At 35.9% G+C, this 20,217-nt stretch overlaps 2 protein-coding genes across 2 annotated transcripts; both read right to left on the bottom strand.

Annotated features, from left to right (window-relative positions):
- Positions 1-655: 655 nt before the first annotated feature.
- On the bottom strand, positions 656-4,309 carry LOC142523746 (uncharacterized). Its single transcript, XM_075627479.1, has 5 exons — positions 3,711-4,309; positions 3,314-3,563; positions 1,830-3,074; positions 822-1,727; positions 656-721 (listed from the first exon to the last, which is right to left on the bottom strand). The coding sequence occupies exons 1-5, from the start codon at positions 4,307-4,309 to the stop codon at positions 656-658; spliced, it is 3,066 nt and encodes a 1,021-aa protein (XP_075483594.1).
- Positions 4,310-15,057: 10,748 nt separating this feature from the next.
- LOC142523745 (uncharacterized) lies at positions 15,058-17,520 on the bottom strand. Its single transcript, XM_075627478.1, has 2 exons — positions 16,778-17,520; positions 15,058-15,160 (listed from the first exon to the last, which is right to left on the bottom strand). The coding sequence occupies exons 1-2, from the start codon at positions 17,518-17,520 to the stop codon at positions 15,058-15,060; spliced, it is 846 nt and encodes a 281-aa protein (XP_075483593.1).
- Positions 17,521-20,217: the final 2,697 nt, after the last annotated feature.

The following is a 20,217-nucleotide window of genomic DNA, read 5'->3' as shown; positions in this document are numbered from 1 at the left end:
CAATATTACCAAGTTTTCTAGTTTTCCCGAATGTCATTGGGATATTTTATATTATTTTTATGAAACTTTTAAATTCTTGCGCTTCTTTTTTTTTTTTTTGAAGGTCAAGATCTTGTAATTTATTGAGAAGTAAATAAGTCCTTTGTTACAAGATGAATAACCAAAGAGTAAAATCTCCAACCTCCCATACAAAATGGGATGGAGATGAACTAGCAAAAGCAGCAATAGAATGTGCAACTACATTGGCTGATCGTCGCACATGGCTCAAGTGAGTGATACTATGAGAGTCCAGAAGAATTCTGATGTCTTTAGCTTTGGACCCTACATAACTGAAGTTCTCTTCCAGGCTAGTGACTGCTTGCACCACTAGAAGAGAATCTGATGTCATCTGATGAATAGGAAGGTTTCGCTCAATAGAAATCTGTAGTCAACCTTCAATAGCAAGAAGCTCAGCATATGTAACAGACTGTGGTTTGAAGGTTTCGCTCAATAGAAATCTGTAGTCCACTTTCAATAGCAAGAAGCTCAGCATATGTAACAGACTGTGGTTTGTCAATCTTTCTACCAAAAGCCATCACAGGTTGTCCGTCGTGGATTTTAACCACCCCTCCAATTGCAAAGCTATTAGAACCCTCGTTATAGGCAGCATCAACATTCAATCTAAGTTTATCTTCTGGTGGCCCCATCCAAGTCGCAGGGGAGAGGCACTTGATTTCTCCGGCTGCAGAATATAAAGATTTCCGAGCAAGATGGAAATCGGTAAGAAAGATCTCACTCCAATCACTATTAGTTCCTCCACCAAACTCCTTTTTCTTATGTACCAGGCTTAGTCTTTCATTCCATGTTGCCCAAGCTCGCACCACAAACCTCTCAAAGTCGATCTTACTGAGATTCTCTTTCATCCGTATGAAGATATCAATGGTACTCAGATGTCCAACCCTTTTCAAAGTCGGCCAGAAGCTCGTCCCATTCCAGCAAGGTTTTATTAAAAGGCACATGAATACTGCATGACTAGACGAATCACAAGAGTAATGACATAGCGGGCAATTACCTGAGGATGGAACATGATGCGCTAAAAGATTTTGTTCTTTGGGTATTGTATCCAGAACCACTCTCCAACAGAATATCCGTATTTTCGGAGGGATCGAAAGAGCCCAGAGGAATTTCCACCAGTCTTCCATACGCGAGGTCGAGCTAAATTCTGGCAGATCATAAAACCCTGTAGCTACCCTGTACCCATCCCGAACTGTGTACTTTCCTCTTGGATTAAAAAACCAGAAACAGTGATCTTCACTCTGAGACGTGGCAATAGGTATGGCTAGGATGTCATCCACTAAGTGGTGTGGGAATAGTTCTCGAATCTGTGGTTCCCGCCATCTCCCATTTTCTATAAGGTCCTTGACCATCATTCGATTGTCCTGTGCCCGAGGTAAAGCGATTTTTCCCCCTGGCCTCGGTATCCATCTGTCCTCCTTTACATCAATCTTTGTTCCATCTCCCACCTTCCAACAAAGCCCACAGTCTAGCAACTGGCGACTCCACAGCAGAGAGCGCCAGAGGTAAGAGGGGTTATTACCGAGAGTGGCCGTCATGATATCTTGGTGCCGGAAGTAACGCGCCTTTAGGACACAAGCTACAAGAGATGATGGCTCCACTATGATCCTCAAGACCTGCTTAGCCAGGAAATCCCTATTGAACGTTTCCAGATGTCTGAAACCCAGTCCACCCTTGCATTTTGGTTTACAGAGAGATTTCCAAGATTTCTAATGCATCTTCTTCTTCCCCTCATTACCACCCCACCAAAAGTTAGCACATTCGTGCTCAATTGCCTTGCAGATTGATTTCGGAATACGGAAACAAGACATTGCATAAGTGGGGATTGACTGCAGCATCGCTTTTATCAGAGTCTCTTTGCCTCCTACCGAGAATGTTTTGTGACCCCATCCTTGTATTCTTTGAACAACCTTATCCACCAAATATCTAAATTGCAGCTTTTTGTTTCGAGTGGACAACACCGGGAGACCAAGGTAAACGTCATGGCCTTGCACCCTCGAAATGGCCAATCGGTCTTTGATGGTTTCTGCTAGTTGTTCATCAGTGTTCGGGCTGAAAGATAGGGACGACTTCTCAAAATTAATAAGCTGCCTCGAGGCCCTTTCATAAGATAATAAGCAGTTCCTGATTGCCTCACAATCAGTCATAGTAGCACGGAAGAAAAGAAGGCTATCATTTGCAAAGAATAGGTGAGTAATAGCAGGACAGGAAGTTGAAATACGAACACCGGTTAATACCTTTCGTTCTTCAAGTGATAGAAGAGCACAAGATAAGCCATGGGCACATAATACAAATAAGTAAGGAGAAAGGGGATCTCCCTGTCTCAATCCTCTGCTTGGGACGAAGTTACCAACAATGTCACCATTTAAAGTGAAAGAGTAGGTGACTGATCGCACACAATTCATAATCTTCGCCACCCAGCTTGGTGAAAAGCCCAGTTGCAGCATCATACTTTCAAGAAAACTCCACTCGACACGATCATAGGCTTTGCTCATGTCCAGTTTTAAGGCACCATAACCTTTCTGGCCATGTTTCCTGCTTCTAATCCAATGTAATGCTTCAAAACTAAGGATAATATTGTCAGATATCAGTCTACCCGGGATGAAGGCACTTTGAAATTCGTTAACTGTCTTTTTAAGGATTGGTCGCAACCTGTTCGTCAAGCTCCGCGCCACAATTTTGTAACAAACATTGCAAAGGCTGATCGGTCGAAAGTCTTTCAATGTCATAGGGTTCTGAGTTTTCGGCACAAGGGTAACCACTGTAGCATTCCAGTCAGCAATGTCCACCCCATCATTAAGTATCTTCAATACAACCTCAGTCACTTCATCCCCAATCACATCCCAATACTTCTGGAAGAAGAAAATAGACATACCATCTGGCCCTGGGGCTTTATCCGGGTGCATGTCAAACACTGCTTTTCTCACATCGGCGGCGGAGAATGGAGCACCGAGTACGGAATTAATTTTCTCATTTACCGTTTCAGGAACGCAGCTCAGAAACTGATTCCTTTGTTTTCTCTGTTGGGTTGCTAGACGTAAACAGATTGGAAAAATAATTCTCTACTATCTCAGCCACGCGGCTCTGTTCCGTACACCAATCTCCATGAGTGGAAACAAGGCCTCTAATATGGTTTTTGGCCCGTCTTGTCGTCGCACAAGCATGGAAATATTTAGAATTCCTATCCCCATGCGCAAGCTAGTTAATCCTGCTACGTTGTTTCCAGTAGATTTCATCCTTAGTAAGTCAGATCCTCTACTTGACGTTCAAGAGTCTCAATACACCCAGAGGATTGCTGCCATTGGTTATGAGTTCTCAATTGAGCCAACTTTGTTCGTTTATTCCGGAGTTGTCGGGAAATAGAGCCAAACCAAGTATTTGCCCAAGTCCTCAACGTGTCCTTGCAGCCTTTAAGCCGGAGAGATAGCGTGGTGGCCCGGTTGGTTTTATCCCACCCCCTGCGCACCACATCAGTAATATCTTCCTCAGTAGCCCAATACGGTTCAAATCTGAATACAGGAGCAGCAGTTTTCACAACTTTACTTGGTGTTCCCCCCAGCTCAATCTAGATAGGTCTATGGTCCGAATGGTAGAAATCAAGAGACTGCACTTGTGATGATGGGTATAACATTCTCCATTCAAACGTAGCCACATACCTATCAAGTCTCTCAAATATAAGATTATTGGGTGAACGCCGATTAACCCAGGTAAAAAACTCACCACTGCCATGGAGGTCTTGGAGAGAACAAACATCAAGAGCCTCTCGGAAAGCTCGGGTCTGAGACAGCGGCCGTGGATTACCTCCCCATTTTTCCGTGTCAAAACAGATTTCATTAAAATCACCACCCACAAGCCACGGAAGATCTCGGAGTTCTTGCATAGCACTCAGCCGACTTAAGACAGTCCAAAAGAGATGTCGTGTGGATGTTTCTGGGTTTCCATAAAAGCCAGTGAATCGCCAGTGTTTGTCACCATGTTGAATAGTGCTATCAATGTGCCCAGAAGAGAAAGAAAGAACAGATACAGTTACAGACGCCTTCCACATAAGCATTAACCCACCACTACGTCCCTCACATTTCACCACAAATAAACCAACAAAACCCAACGCTTCTTTCCACCAACCACATTGATAGTCCCTCAATTTCGTCTCACAAATAAAAAGGAGGGAGGGGCTTTTTTCAGCGACAAGTCGCTTGAGTTCATGGAATGCTCGTTGGTTCCCAAGCCCTCGAGCATTCCAAGTAATGCAACTCATTGGGGTCAGCGGGGTTGCTTAGCAACCGCCGCCGCTTTATTTATATCAGTACTTGTAAAAGACACCTCAAGAGGACGCTTCTTTGAGACGTTAAGGCTAACATCCCTTTTCTCCTTGCCCTTCTCAAAAGCAGCAGTCATGTCAAGATTACAGGGAGGTATCCTTATCCCGCGCTCTATGTTTCCACCCTTTCTAGCAGCTTAGCCAACGGCATCAGGTTCTGAGCTGGAACAACTAAGCTCTCAGTCTCAGGTATAGTGGAATTCTCTGCCATAGCACCATTAGAGACGAGTTTTCCCAGGTGATGATCCAACTTTTCCCCTTCTGTCGGAGATGCTTTTGGCCATAAAGGTATAGGCGGATTCAATTGCTGAATGAGAGAATTATCCCCTCGGTTAGGGGTCACATCCAATCTTCTCAATTCGTCAGTATCTTTCAGCATATTCTGTCTCGAGGTATCCTGGCCCACTTCTGCAGCAGAGTTGCTGCCACAATTTTCAGTTTGTGCCATAGAGCCTCTGTTAGCAGACTCCGTATATTTACCTCGAGATGTGCTCATGGATGGTTTGCGAGCTTTAAAGCCGCCCTTATGATTCGTTGCCCGTAACCATCCACCAAAAGCTAATTTCCCCGTAGAATTCGGTGCAGATGCACACTCTCGGAACGTATGGCCAAGGCATCCACAGCTGTAGCAGAAATCCGGAAGCCTTTCATATGCCAAGACTACAATAATATTATTATCCTGGCCAACTGATATGCATATATGTTTCTTCAGCGGCTTGGTTACATCGACGCCAACTCGAATTCTCGCAAATCTCCCCATCGCAAAGCCATAATCGTTGGTATCTATCTCTTCCACTTCCCCAATCATCCTACCCACTTTCTGAAGAGTATCACGGTGCATGCATATTAGAGGCAGATTATAGCATTGGACCCAAATTGAGATTTTATCAAATGTCATATCTCTTGGGTTCTGCAATCCACGGGGCTCCGCAAAGATGATCAAATCATTAAAGAAATTCCAAGGACCACCATGTAGCGCCCGACGTCGATCTAGTGCCGAATGGAAATCAAATAAAAATACATTGTCACCCAACGACCCAATTTCAACCTGTTTGACAGATTGTAGTATCCTAGGCATTTGTTGCTTTACAACCTCAGCGTTAACCATCTTCGGTGAAAGGATTTTGGCCACCAGACAAAGATTCAATCGTTGTTCACCAACCTTTAAGTCATCAATGTTTAGGGTTAGAGTTTCACCTTCAGTATGAGAGTTAGAGATCCGCAATTCCGTCACCAATCTGGCCACTTCATCTGGATCCATAACGGTTTACAATATTCCAACGATCGCAGTACCCAAAACAGCAGAAACTAGATGGGAGAAAAACCCTAATAGCGATAGGGAGAAAAACCCTAATAGCGATGTGAGTTCAGATAACTCTGAATTATTTAAGTATTAATTGAAAATAATGTGACTAATATTTTCATAAGATCATTATCGATACTAAATTTTGAGAAAGTAGCACTCAAGATCGGGCAACGACTTAAAGATTTTGAGTAATGCTTGCAATATGGGAGCAATTCAGACTATAACCTTTATAACTTTATGAATTTTCCCAAACGGTTTTTCAAAACAAATATTAGTGAGATGGTTAGCAAGAAGTAAGAGATGTCATACTCTTTTTCTTTCACTGGTTTTTGTCCCCTTTGGTTTTTCCTAGTAAGATTTTAATTAGCCGCATCCATCGTCAAGAGAACTTACAAAGAGAAGTATTTATTGTTGTACTCTTTTTCCTTTGCTTAATTTTTTCCCATTGGGTTTTATTGTCAAGATTTTAACGATACATCATCCGACTCTCCATGAAGTTTCAAGCAATCATCTTGTCAAAATGAAATATTCAACGAAGTAGTTGATGTGTCAATAATCGTATAGGGAGAAGTGCTATGATATGATTTTGAATGTAAATTAGTAGATAGATTTTCTATTAAGATTGATATTTCAATCTTTCTATCTACATATTTGTATTCTACCATACATATTATAAATAAAGATTCTGAGTTATCAATAAAATAATTCGGAGTTATCTGAACTCACATTTGTCTCGTCTTCTCTCTTTTCTTATCAGAATCAAAGATCTTTTGAAAATTATCAAACAATCATTAATGGATATAACATATCCATATAAAAATATTTTCTTTGTTGTCTACTATGACCAATTAATATATATTCTTTCTGAAAATATCGAATTCATAGTGCAAAATAAAATTTCGTATTTTCCAAGTCTTTCAACTTACATTTGTATTTTAATTCTTGGCAGTTTTAATAACCTTTTCAGGAGTATCTACTAATATGAATGAATCACATGTGTATGGATTATCTTTATCCTCATAATAACTTTTGTCATTTTATTGAAAAGATAATCTTGGAGGTAGAATATAATTTCATTTGATACTTCAAATCATTCATGGATTTTTCTTTGTACATCAATGTTTAGTCAACACATTCGTGATAAGTTAAAACATTTTCTCATAATCGATTTCGGTTCTTTTTGAGAAATTTTGGGTTGAGATTAACCCATATTGTTCATAAGTCAATATCCAATATCTACAAACTGCAGTTTTATATATACATTATTTTTCATATTGACAAAAGATTCTTCGAGATCAAAATAATATCAACAATCAAATTACTTTGATCTCATAGTTTTAAGAAAAAAATAATTTGTTGAAATCTCATTTCTTGCATATGTTTGTTATTCTTCATGAATAACATTATTTTGATGTATCAAACCCTTTCATTGTACCATCTAAATTGTTTCTTCTAGAGTTTTTATATTTTCAGGGTACAAAGTATTTTGAATTTATGGTCGACCACACTTCTGATGTATTTTAGATTTACTTGCAAGTAAAATATGATATGATCTTGTATGACATCAATTAATTTCAGATGTTTCAGACACCTAACCTCTTCTAGGGTTTTACTATTATTTATATCACGATTTCTTTAGGACTGGAACAATTATAAGAGCTAAATCATATATTTTATCTACTAACACATTATATCAAAGAAAGTATTTGAAAGCTAAAATTTGAACTTCCAGTTCACTTTATATTTCATAAGAATTGCTAGAAAAAGACAATATAATACATTCTCTTTCATATACATTTAGCTTCCACTTTCCGCCCCTCAATGTTGGAAAACATTGCTTCACAAAATAACAATTGATATTATGTCATAAAAATCTAATTGTTATTGATTCGAGATATTTCCAATCTTTCCTAGAGATTAAATAGTGTGCTTTTTTTAATTACAAAATCAGCAATTTAAATAATAAACTAACATAAATTCCAACATATTTTCAATCTCTCCTAGAGATTCAATATATTAAACTTTGGCTCAAGCCAATATCAACAGTAATTAATTGACATAATGTCTACAATATTTGCTGCAGGCAACATATCACATCCCCAAAATATTAAGCATTATTTTCAGAATCAATGGTTTAATAGTTGATTGGAGGCATATGATAATTAATCAACCAAACTATTTTTACTAATTGTATATACTGGAAATTATTATTCTTTTAAATATCTTCGCAAACGTCAGGTTGCGAGTCTTGGATCGACATTTATATTTACCTTTTCATTTCAAAAAATATAGGGATTCAGTCCCAATTTGAATAACTGATAGTGATACGAAATTCAACAATTAAAAATATAGTAATTCTTAAAATCTTATAATCTTGTCGTTAACTGATTCAAGAATCTTCTTATTGATCTATTCAAGAACTTCTAGTTCCTTGATCAATATATTTATGCACTATTAGTAATTTATTATATTAAATACAATTGAGATGCTCGAATCAATCAATCATGTCAAACTATAGAAGTATTTGTTTCAATGAACTTTATGTTGGTATAAAAACTTCTAGTTTTTAATATTAAAGCGATTAACTCTATAACAATTTTAAACTTTTGTATATGATATTTTTAAACTTCAAGTTTACAATATTAGCAAATTTCAATATCAATAAACTCTTGGTTTATCATGACATTTATTTTATCATATTGACATTGATAAATTATCATTTTTGAAAAATTTGTTTTGTGTACCACCCAATTTTATTTTGATATCTGCTGGACCAGTTGTCTCGATATTATGTTTGTCTATGAAACACAAAAACGACATTCATTCTTAACAATAAATTTGTTTATTTTTATTCTAGAAAATGCATATTAACTCTTCTGGAGTACTAGAACTCTTATAAAACGATTTATTTGTAATAACGTACTATATTGAATGAATATTGTCATTGGATTCAAAAATCAAAATATTGTCAAACACATCATTTTTTCATTGGCAACAAGTGATCTTTTGGTTCCTTAATTACACCTATGTTAAGTTACAATGAAAATATAATTTGGGTGGTAATCAATTTCCTCCGAAAATCATGTATCATGCTTGACAGAAATCATTTAACGTACTTCAGGTACGATATAGTGATTCGAGAGATCAATGTATATTTGGTAAAATATTCAATTAAATTATCTAATATTTTTATCGTACTACAGGTACGAATATTTATTTATGACACTTGAAACATATAATTTTCACATATCTATGCCAATATTTTAAAATCTTTATTCAACTTCAGGTGAATTAAACATTCTTCTTCTTTGAAAAATTGATCTACACATGACACGATGTATCAAATGTGTTCATCCACTTCAGGGAATGAATCAGGTCAATTAGGCGACTATAATAATATTATTCCCTCATTATTTACTCATGTTTTTGAAAGAACTGAAATTGAAAAATTAGATATACATATCTTTCAATATCTTCTACTTGAAATATAAGTTTTAGCGAATGAATCAATTAGGATAAGCAATGATATTTACTAGAAACGAAAAATTCGGATTAGAATTCTCTACCCCAATCTCGCATTTGGACAAAGAAAACAAGACTAAAAAACGTCAACAAATTTGAAGTAGATACAAGAGAGAACTTTTTGTTCTTAAGATGAATTTGCCCCGTACTTGGTGCTCACAAGATATGACAATATTCTCCCATGATACAACGATTTTCAATTTGTGATATTAACACTACAAATCACAAAGTTCCATAACCTAAAAACCATGTAAACTCTCTTTCCTTTTGAAGGAAGAATAAGATTCTCAAAATATATGCTAATGTATTTCAGAATATATATATATATATATATATATATATATATATATATGTAAATGGTGTATGATCTTGTGTGTTTATACATGTTTTATGAAAGAACATGTTGATTTAATCATATGGGTGTCTTTTGGTCCATAAAACTGATTTGAACCATCAAAGGACACTAATTGGATGAAAATATATCAAAAAAACTTAGAATTACAAGCACATGTTTGTGAAACAATGCGCCGGTGTTGAAGCGTCATTTTCAAGTGCCCTAGCATTGCCTTCGCTACTGTGGAAAATACAGGCAGTGCCACATGCTCAGAGGCACTCTGAAAAGGCGCCCCTGTGCTTCCCTTGATGCCTGGAAATTTCAAGTAGCTCTTGTAGTGTTGTTCCCCCGAAGTCATTTTAAGTCTTTTCGAGTTTTCCTCAACTTTCTTGCTTAATTTTATTAATTAATCCTACAAATTTCAACAATCATCCATATGAATGAAATTAATCCACGAATACACATGATGTCTAAAAATAATTTTACATGGAAAATCATCGAATCAGGAGAAGTAACATTTGACTTTGGATCTTTCTTAGTAGAATACTATCGGATTTACCTAGTCATGAAGTGAACATGATGTCTTGAACTTTTTGGAAGTTTGTGTAAAATCAGACAACAATACCTATACGATAAATTCCATGTAATTTCCTTTTGGTTTTTCAGTCGTGTCCTTTTTGGTCATGGAACACTTTTTGGCTTCATAAGTGTTTTGTTGAGGCGACTTGTGATCTCATTTCAAGAGTATCCTACCATACTCCACCTTTAAAAGAAAATGCCATTAAAAGTAAAATACTTAACCTCACTACATTGGCAGAAAACAATACTTTCTGTCCCAAGCATGAGAAGAAAGTGATTCCCAAATGATAGCACAAGTTTTCATAATTTAGTTGACGATTTAGGCCAAAATATTTGGATCTCCTATCAACAAGGTTGGATTTCCACTATGAATATTTTATTTTTTAGATTTTAATCTCATTTATCTTGAAAAATTATACACTTGATCTCCATTCAAATCTTTTTACAATGGATCCATTGAGTTATCCTATGATTTCACTCAATAAAAAAGGATAACGGTGCTTTATTGTAATTTCTAATTTCTAAAGCTATTAAGATGGATTCTAATTTCTAAAGAGTTAAAACTAAATCCAAATTCAAGAATATATTTATTGTAAACTTAGATTTAAGCACAGTTATTTAAAAAATTCGAAACAACTCTCTAATATAATTTTAAAATTTGAATTTTAAGTACACAACTTATAAAAGTCAAACTCAAGAGCTTATATCTTGTAAATTTAGATTTTAAGTGCGATGACTTTAAAAATTCGTATGTAAAATTTAATTAGAAAGAAATGAGAAAGAAGAAAGATATAATTCATTTTTAGTTGTCAAAGGCGACCCCCACAATCTTTGGGTAAGCATAGATTTATAAACATAACATTCATTAATTTTATCCTGAGTTCGAATCTTTATTTCGACCACTCTATTTGCTTTATTCGAGTATGTACATTGATGTATAATCAAATGGTGCACCATACATTTCTCCATTACTTTAAATAACTTTTAATTTTTTCTATATTTATTTTCAACATCATTCTTATGTCCATCATAATCCACAAAAGCTTCGGTTTTCATTTCACAAGATATACATCTCATATCTTGTACAATCATCATCGAATATGTTGAAATATTCTTTTATCCTTTTTAAGGAGCCATATATTTTTCAACAAAGGATGGTGACTATTTATCACATTTGATGTTGTAAATTTCAGGCATGAATGATTATCTTTTACAATCCATATTCAAAATTTAAGATCTCGATGCTCATTCTGATTTTCTGTTTCTAGCTTCAAGAATTTTCTCAAATCAATGCATAAAGTATAGAATTCTTGAACAAAAAAATTACTTGAATGGACTCCTTAGATTCATGTATTTGACATAATCATTGTGATTCATAATTTACACTCGAATTTTGCACAGAAAATCAAAATATTCACAGTTCTTCAATCAAATGAAATAAAAATTATAGACAACACATCTTCAAATTGCAAACCAAATGGAAGAACCAAAAATATATAATTCGTCTTAAGGTTGTTGATATCGATCCTCCAATCACACTTTCACGAGATCTTCAATCTGAAGAAAACAAGACTCAAAAGAACGTCAAAAAATTTGTAAGTCGATGCAAGAGGTAACTCTTTATCTATAAGATAAATTTGTCTGACACTTGGTGCTCATGAGATATGATAATTATATCTAGAGATACTTCCAACTTGTAATGGTATTACTATAGATCATGAAGCTCCATAAACCGAAAATGACGTAAACTCTCTTCCCTTTTGAAGGAAAAGAAGACTCTCACCATGTATGCTATTGTATTTCAGAATCTGGAAAAAAAATATATTAAATGAAGTATGATCTTGTATATTTACATATTTTTTCTGAAAGTACGTGTTGATTCTATCATATGGGTATCTTTTGGTCCATAAAACTGATTTGAACCTTCAAAGGACCCTAATTGGATGAAAAGATATAAAGAAAACTAAAAAACAGTAGCACATATTCGTGATATAGTGCGCCGGGAGCTGGGGCACCATTTTCGAGCGCCCCAGCGCTGCCTTCATTGCCTGGAAAAATCTAGGGAGTTCTGCATGCACATGGGGGCTCTAAAAAGGCACCCCTGTGCACCCTTGCTGCCTGGAAATTCTATGCAGCACTTGTAGCTGTGGGTTCTCCCTCCGGTGAAGTTATTTTGAGTCATTTCGAGTTTCTCTCAAATTTTTCGCTTAATTTTCTTTCATGAAACCTACAAATTCCAATATTTATTTGTACGTATCACATGTAAAGTAAATAAAAGATGTTATGTCACCAATATTTCCCAATTAACATAGCCCACCTGAGAGTACAAATATTATATCATTTAGTGGAACTATATGAACCTTTAGAACCATGAACTATAAATGCAGGATAATGAAACTTTTTTTCTTGAAAAATGAAAAATGGAAAGAAAAGAGTCTCATCTTTATTAGGAGAGTACTCCAACCAAGGAAATTTCTCAAACCAACCTTTTTGAAAGCGTTCATATTGTTCTACTAATTGGTTCACATATACACCATAATAGGTCAATATAGCCCTTTTAAGATATAAGCTCGTCTGATTTTATCTATTTCATTGACTAGGCATTGTCATATTGGAGTATGCTTAGCCAGATCTAGTTGAACATTATCAATACATCGCTATTAAATCTTTGATACTTGATGGTATGTTGTTCATCATTGTTTGAGGTCTCAGCGCTAGTTGGAGAATGCTTCTCACTTGTTGATATACTATCTTTTGATTTAAAAAATGAAAACATAATTTTCTTCTTACATCCTTGAGCTTCCTTTATAATATGAACCTATTAAGTATTGAAAAAAAATTATTGTTCACATAACTATCACATACTTATTTGAAGAATCACACATAAAAAAGCCACAAAGAAATAAAATTATATTAGTTTTAAGATCCATAAAATTTATCAAATATGCAACTAGAATGAATTCTTTGTACTCCATGCACTCCACCATACTTACTACTGGAAAAAAGGAATTTTTTTTTATTAGTTACATAAACAACCTTTCCCATCAATTATGCAAATAACTAATAGAAACCAAGCACTATCAACGTTTCAAGAATATTAAAGATGTGGTTGGGTTCAAAATGTATTTCCATGTCCACCATGTATATAAGCATTTGGCAGAGTTGAAATTCATCTTACAAAATGCATGTATCTCTTTTTAACAAGCTTGTAGTATGAATAAGGATTAGCATTTATTGAGTTGTGTTTTGCGTGACTGAATCTGAGAGCAGATCAGTTGGGCTTGACAGAGGAACTCTCTAATGTATACCAAACTTTTTGCCTTTATTAATCAGATCAACATGTTTCTCAACTTGATCAGTAGGCTTCTGATGTTCATATATCATAGTGGACTTCACGAAGTGAATATATTTGAGTTTGCACATGTTCAGTTTTGATTGAGTACTACTGTTAGTGGGGTTGCTATCATTATTGCTGAAACATTTTGTCTCATGTGTGCTTCTGCAACTCCTGTATTTTATCTCATAGACAACTTGTTCCAAATGCTAATTAATTCAAATAATTTCTTATTCCCAGAAATAAGTTGTTGATGCTCAGTAAGTATTCTTTAATTTTCAGTTTCAACTTTTCAGCCTTTCAACTTCTGTCTTAAGACCTAACACTTCACCTGATTGTTCCCAGTTAGGCTCAACTGAATGCTCTATGTTGAGCTGGAATCTACCAGTTAAATAAACTGCATGAGAAAACGACCTTCTTTTTCAATTGGCCACCTTTCATTTCTTTCGCTTGGGACAGTAGTGAAAGGGATGTTGCTCGTAAACATACAGGAAATTAATTAAAACATTATAATGTGTGTATCAGAAGTTATTGTTGTGCTCTGGTGTTGTCAACATGAGGGCACAACATGCAGCGGAAATTTATTTTAACACACACGTAAACTTTAATGAATAAATACCAGGTTTAAATTATGCACAAGTACGAATACTTGTGCGATGCCTCATGGCAAAAAATTCACTAGAAAAATTATGTAAATCGTTTACACCAAAACAATACTAGTGAGAAAAATAAAACCAAATTCATTGACACTCCAAGGAATTAAAAATGAATCAAAATAAACCACATAAAGACTAGATGCATAAAACAAAAAGCGTGTTGCTTGAAACCAAACGAAGACACTCTTCGATCAACACTCTGCGTCAGTGTTGTTCTTGAGTGTTGGCCACACCAATCGGCAACATGGCAAAGTCTGTGACTCAATCACACAATGTCTTCAACATTAAAAATATTCTTCAGTAATCTCTGTAAAAGGACTATGCACTAAGTCCACGAAAAACCACACAGAGATCACACACGAGAAAGCTCACGAAGACATCAAAGAACACTCTTCAAAACTCTTCTCTCTCTAAGCCTCTGCCGCTCAAGCCTCTTCTCTCTCTACAACCCCACTTGTCTCTCAAAAGCTTTTTTTTTCTCTCCCTCTAAAAAACCCTGTACGGCTGTGAGTCTATCCCATTTTATATCAATGGCTTGACCTAAAAGATATTCCATAGAAGAGTCATACAAAATATGGAAAAAAGATTTTCATTGGATAAAACTCTTTTTAACAAGGATAAAATATCTTAGAGATAAAAATCATATTAAAAACAAATCCTATAATATCTAAATATAAATCAAGCAAGATCTTATCATCTAGAAATAAATCAAGCAAGATTTTATAATCAAACAATAATCTAGAAATAAGTAAACCAAGATATTATCATTTAGAATTAAATCAAGCAATATTTGATAATTTAGAAAGGCAAAATCTTAAATTGATAATATCTATTTAGCAAAATAATAAAGGAATAAAATATTCCTTTCAGTCTCCTCCTTTTTGCCCTTTCTAGACAAAACATCCAAAAATGATAATCTTGGTAAGTATCGCAGTCAGTTAAGCCCCCCCTGCATTAGAGTGTGTCTCCCCCTGAGTCAAAGTTCATCTCCCCTTGAATTAAACATGTTAGAGCACTGGTGTTGTTGACAGTGTTGTCAACACCATCATTAGAACACCTGAAAACATAAGAAGACATACGAATGAGAAATTCATTAATCACGCAAAGCAACCCAAAAACAGCATTAAAGACAGAACAAAAGTATTCATCCTTTATCTTTTCATGTGTCATTTTTGGTTCTCCTACTCCCCCTTTTTGGCCAGAATGTAAGCCAACTTCCAAAAGCAGACTATAACAAAACATATATGCTCTTACTCTAACAAAAAAAATACACCGATTCAATTCTTCAGCTCCAAAAAAAATCCGCATGGTAAACGTAATATTTCCGAAATTACCCAAAACACTAATAATGGTTCTATCCCAAAATCAAACATTAAAATTGATTCAAACTCGTGTTACGACGATTTCAAAAAAATATCCAGTAAAACCCACATCGATTATAACTCACTGACACAAGTATACACATAAATTCAAAATCTAGGTAATCAAGGTTTTTATCAACTGTCATAGGTCAACACTGATATGTCACTGCACATGATGAATTCACGAAACAAAAATCAATATGCATGTCCTAAATATGCCTCCAATATGATGAATTATCAAAATGTCAGGCAATGTATAAACTGTGATGTGTCAGAACTTGGTGTTGGCAACACCTCCTGGCAACACCACTGAGTTTTATTCAAACTTCCATAAAATTTTATTTTGATTCAGAAATGGTAGCTCCCATACTAGAAGAACGGTCTTCAAAGGACTCCCCTAGGTAGCTTTTTCCATTACTATTTTTACTTAGAAGTGGTAGCTCCCACACTAGAAGAACGGTCTTCAATGGACTCCTCTAGGTAGCTTTTTCCATTTTCTTCTAAACAATTTTTTTTTATTTACCTCTTTTCTGTTTTTCTCCTTATGCTCACATTTTCCAAGTCACTTTTTCACATTTAGACAAGATCACGATTTCCATGAATATCCTCAACTACTCGATGCCTTGGATTGAGTATAATTTATTCCTCAACATTTGATTGGAAGTATGAACACTCAGAGAGTGCCTTTCAGAAATTGCCTTCACTGTTCAGACATTACACAAATAAATAGGATGGTTATGATTATGCAGTATGCCTAACATCCTAAAAATAGACATGCAAAAATGGTGTTGTCACCGGTGTTGACAACACAATGACAACATGTGTGTGTGATTATTGTACGCACATGCTGAGAGACTTCCGAAGATTGGAAAATCTCTCAAATTCCAAAGGTTTCGTGAATATATCAGCCAGTTGATTCTCAGTCCTAACAAATTCCAGTCGAATTATGCCTTTTTCAACCAAATCTCGAATAAAGTGACGTCTTATGTCTATGTGTTTTGTTCGAGAGTGTTGAATAGGATTCTTAGAAATGTCTATAAAACTTGAGTTATCACAGTATACCATCATGTAATTGCTTAACTTATAATCCAAGAAAGAAAGTTAGTTTTCCTACCATGCTCATTTCGAATTGTGATGACATGCAATCCACAGAGTTATTCACAAGCATTTGAGATGAAGCACTGAAAATAATATCATCTACATACACTTGACATATCAAAATATCATATTTCAGTTTTTGAATGAAAGGAGTTTTGTCAACCTTACCTCGTTTGAAGCCCAAGTTTATCAGATTGTCAACTAACCTACCGTACCATGCCCGTGGAGCTTGTTTCAGTCCATACAGGGCGTTCTTCACTTTGTAGACATGGTCCACATGGTGAGTATCTTCAAATCCCTTAGGTTGACTGACATAGGCTTCCTCATTCAAAATGTCATTATTATTATTCTTGGGTTCAATTTGAGACACAAAACACGAGTGACTTGCCTGGGAAAACGTGGAGCTCATGCAGATTAGTCCAATCACCTTTCGGTAGTCAACCTTCTCTTTTTTTCTAGTTTGCACACCTTCATGTAGTTCACCAATGATTTGTGATGATGGGTGATTCTTCTGAATTTTGCTGAGAATTTCTTTTCCACCATTGATTACCACATCATCATCATCATCGTTATCATTATCCACAGTTTCTGTTCGGTTCAGAGGCGGTGGTGTGCTTGGTGTTGCTTCACTGGTCTCAACACCAGACTCAACACTATTTTTGGTCAGTGCCTCATTTATATCCAGCAATTCTTCTACATTAGCCTCCGGTGTTTTAACTGTCAGATCTGCAAGATCATCAAACACAATGTTAATTGATTCCATTGTAGTCCTAGTTCTCAGATTAAATACACGATAAGCACGACCATTAGTAGAGTATCCAAGAAAAAGACATTTAACACTTTTTGAATCAAATTTAGCTAGATGATCTCTATCATTCAGCACATAACATACACATCCAAAAATATGGAAATATTTAAGGTTTGGTTTTCTTCCCATGATAATCTCATATGAAGTCATTGTAGAACCACTCCTTAAATAAACGCGGTTGGAAATGTGACATGCCGTATTTAAAGCTTCGGCCCAAAAACATTTTGACACATTTTTGGAACTAAGCATGATCCGAGCCATTTCTAGGAGGGATTCGATTTTTCCTTTCAACTATGCCGATTTTTTTAGGGGTCTTCAGAGATGAATATTCATGAGTGATACCTTTCTTATGGCACAAAGAAATAAAATGAGAATTTTCGAACTCCTCACCATGATCGGTTCTTATTTTAACCACCCTCATATCATACCGATTTGTTATCCTAGCATGCAATTTCTTAAAAGCATCAAAAGTATCAGATTTTTCTCTAAGAAAACTTACCCAAGTAAAATGCGAAAAATCATCAACACAAACAAACGAATATTTCTTACCACCCAAGCTTTCAACTTTCATCGGACCCATTAGATCCAAATGCAAGAGTTCAAGGCACCGTGTTGTCCCAAAGTGTTGCAACACCGGGTGCGCAACACGGGTTTGTTTACTTTTCTGACATAGGACCACAGGCATACACGGCACCTAAATTTAAATTGGGAATACCTCTCACAACATCAAACTTACGCAGATTCTTCAAGGTATTGATACTCACGTGTCCCAGTTTTTGATGTCATAGGTCTAAATCACTCACCTTGGCACTTAGGCAACCATCACCTTCTCCCAATTGATAGCGATTGTCAGCAGAACGAGTACCTGACATTACACAAACATTGACATCATTAAAAACTTCACAATTATTTTTATTGAACTTAACATATAAATCATTGTCACAAAGTTGACTTATGCTTATTAAGTTTGAGTTAAGTCCTTCAACGTGTAGAACATTATGAAGTCCAGGAAGTCCGTCAACATTCAAGGTTCCTTTGCCTACAATTTTTTCTTTGGCACCACCACCATAGGTTACACACCCACTTTTTACGTCAACATAATCTGTGAGGTGTTCTTTAGATCCGGTCATATGGTGTGAGCACCCACTGTCAAAGTACCATGCACCTGCAATGTTAGTTTGTAAAGAAGTATAAATGACATTGCAATGAATAACAGCTTTTGGTACCCAAACTTTTTTCACAAGAGGTTTCTTGACTGTTGTGTTGCGCCTGGTGCTGGGCAACACCGTGGGCAACACCAGATTTGCATGCCAGTTCATATAGTCATTTCTCAGTTTAAAACAGAAAGGTTTGATGTGACCTGGCTTATGACAGTAGTGGCAAATAAAATGTCGCTTTCTTTGCTTTGATTTATAAGTTGACACTGGCTTCTTGGTTTGTGGCATCTTCACTGGCGGATCAACTTTCAAATGAGAAGAGGAAGCTCTGTTTTGTTTCAGCAATCGTTCCGAGGCTTGCTTTGAGATTGGCAGAATCTTCATGGGAGGTTTCACTATTAAGGGGACAGAGCAGTCTTCACTTGCCTTTACAAACACAGGTTGATTTTGATTTAGAGTTGGAAGTTTAACCATGTTCATATGTGCTTTCAACATATCCAAGACCAGTTCTGTTGTCCTTTCCCATAGTTAGCATTGAGTCAAGTTTTGATGAACTTGAGCTGAATTTAGCAATAGTCTTTGTGGCCTTCTCAAGATCATCCTTGACTTTGCACAGTTCGAGGTCCTTTTTACTCAACAAGACTTCCAGTCGAGACATGCTACTCTTTAACTCAGTATTTTCCTTTGAGAGCATAGAATTTATTTTATTTCTTTTGATCCAATCTTCGTATAGCTCTTCATACATAGCCTGCACACTTTCAAAGGTGAGTTCATCAGAATCAGTATCCTGGATTTCATGATTACCTGAGTGATTGTGAGATTTAGCATTGAAACACAAGGATTTTGAAGTGGTGTTGCGGCCTGGTGTTGCAACACCAGAGGCAACACCGTGCGAGTTGACTTGCAGCCAGCATTTTTCCTTCAAAACAGCAGTGTTTGTAGACAGTACGTCCATTGGGATTCTGTAAAATTTCTCTGCAAACAAAAACAACAATAAACCAGAATCAATCACTAGTATATCAAGCGTTGGCTCTGATACCACTTGAAAGGGATGTTGCTCGTAAACATACAGGAAATTAATTAAAACATTATAATGTGTGTATCATAAGTTATTGTTGTGCTATGGTGTTGTCAACACGAGGGCACAACATGCAGGCGGAAATTTATTTTAACACACACGTAAACTTTAATGAATAAATACAAGGATTTAAATTATGCACAAGTACGAATACTTGTGCGATGCCTCATGGCAAAAAATTCACTAGAAAAATTATGTAAATCGTTTACACCAAAACAATACTAGTGAGAAAAATAAAATCAAATTCCTTGACACTCCAAGGAATTAAAAATGAATCAAAATAAACCACATAAAGACTAGATGCATAAAACAAAAAGCGTGTTGCTTGAAACCAAACGAAGACACTCTTCGATCAACACTCTGCGTCAGTGTTGTTCTTGAGTGTTGGTAACACCAATCGGCAACACGGCAAAGTCTGTGACTCAATCACACAAAGTCTTCAACATTAAAAATATTCTTCAGTAATCTCTGTAAAAGGACTATGCACTAAGTCCACGAAAAACCACACAGAGATCACACACGAGAAAGCTCACGAAGATGCCAAAGAACACTCTTCAAAACTCATCTCTCTCTAAGCCTCTGCCACTCAAGCCTCTTCTCTCTCTACAACCC

This window comes from Primulina tabacum, chromosome 14 (assembly GCF_025594145.1).
Source record: "Primulina tabacum isolate GXHZ01 chromosome 14, ASM2559414v2, whole genome shotgun sequence".
NCBI lineage: Eukaryota > Viridiplantae > Streptophyta > Magnoliopsida > Lamiales > Gesneriaceae > Primulina > Primulina tabacum.
Note: the sequence above shows the minus strand (reverse complement) of the source record. Positions and strands in the feature narration are given on the sequence as shown.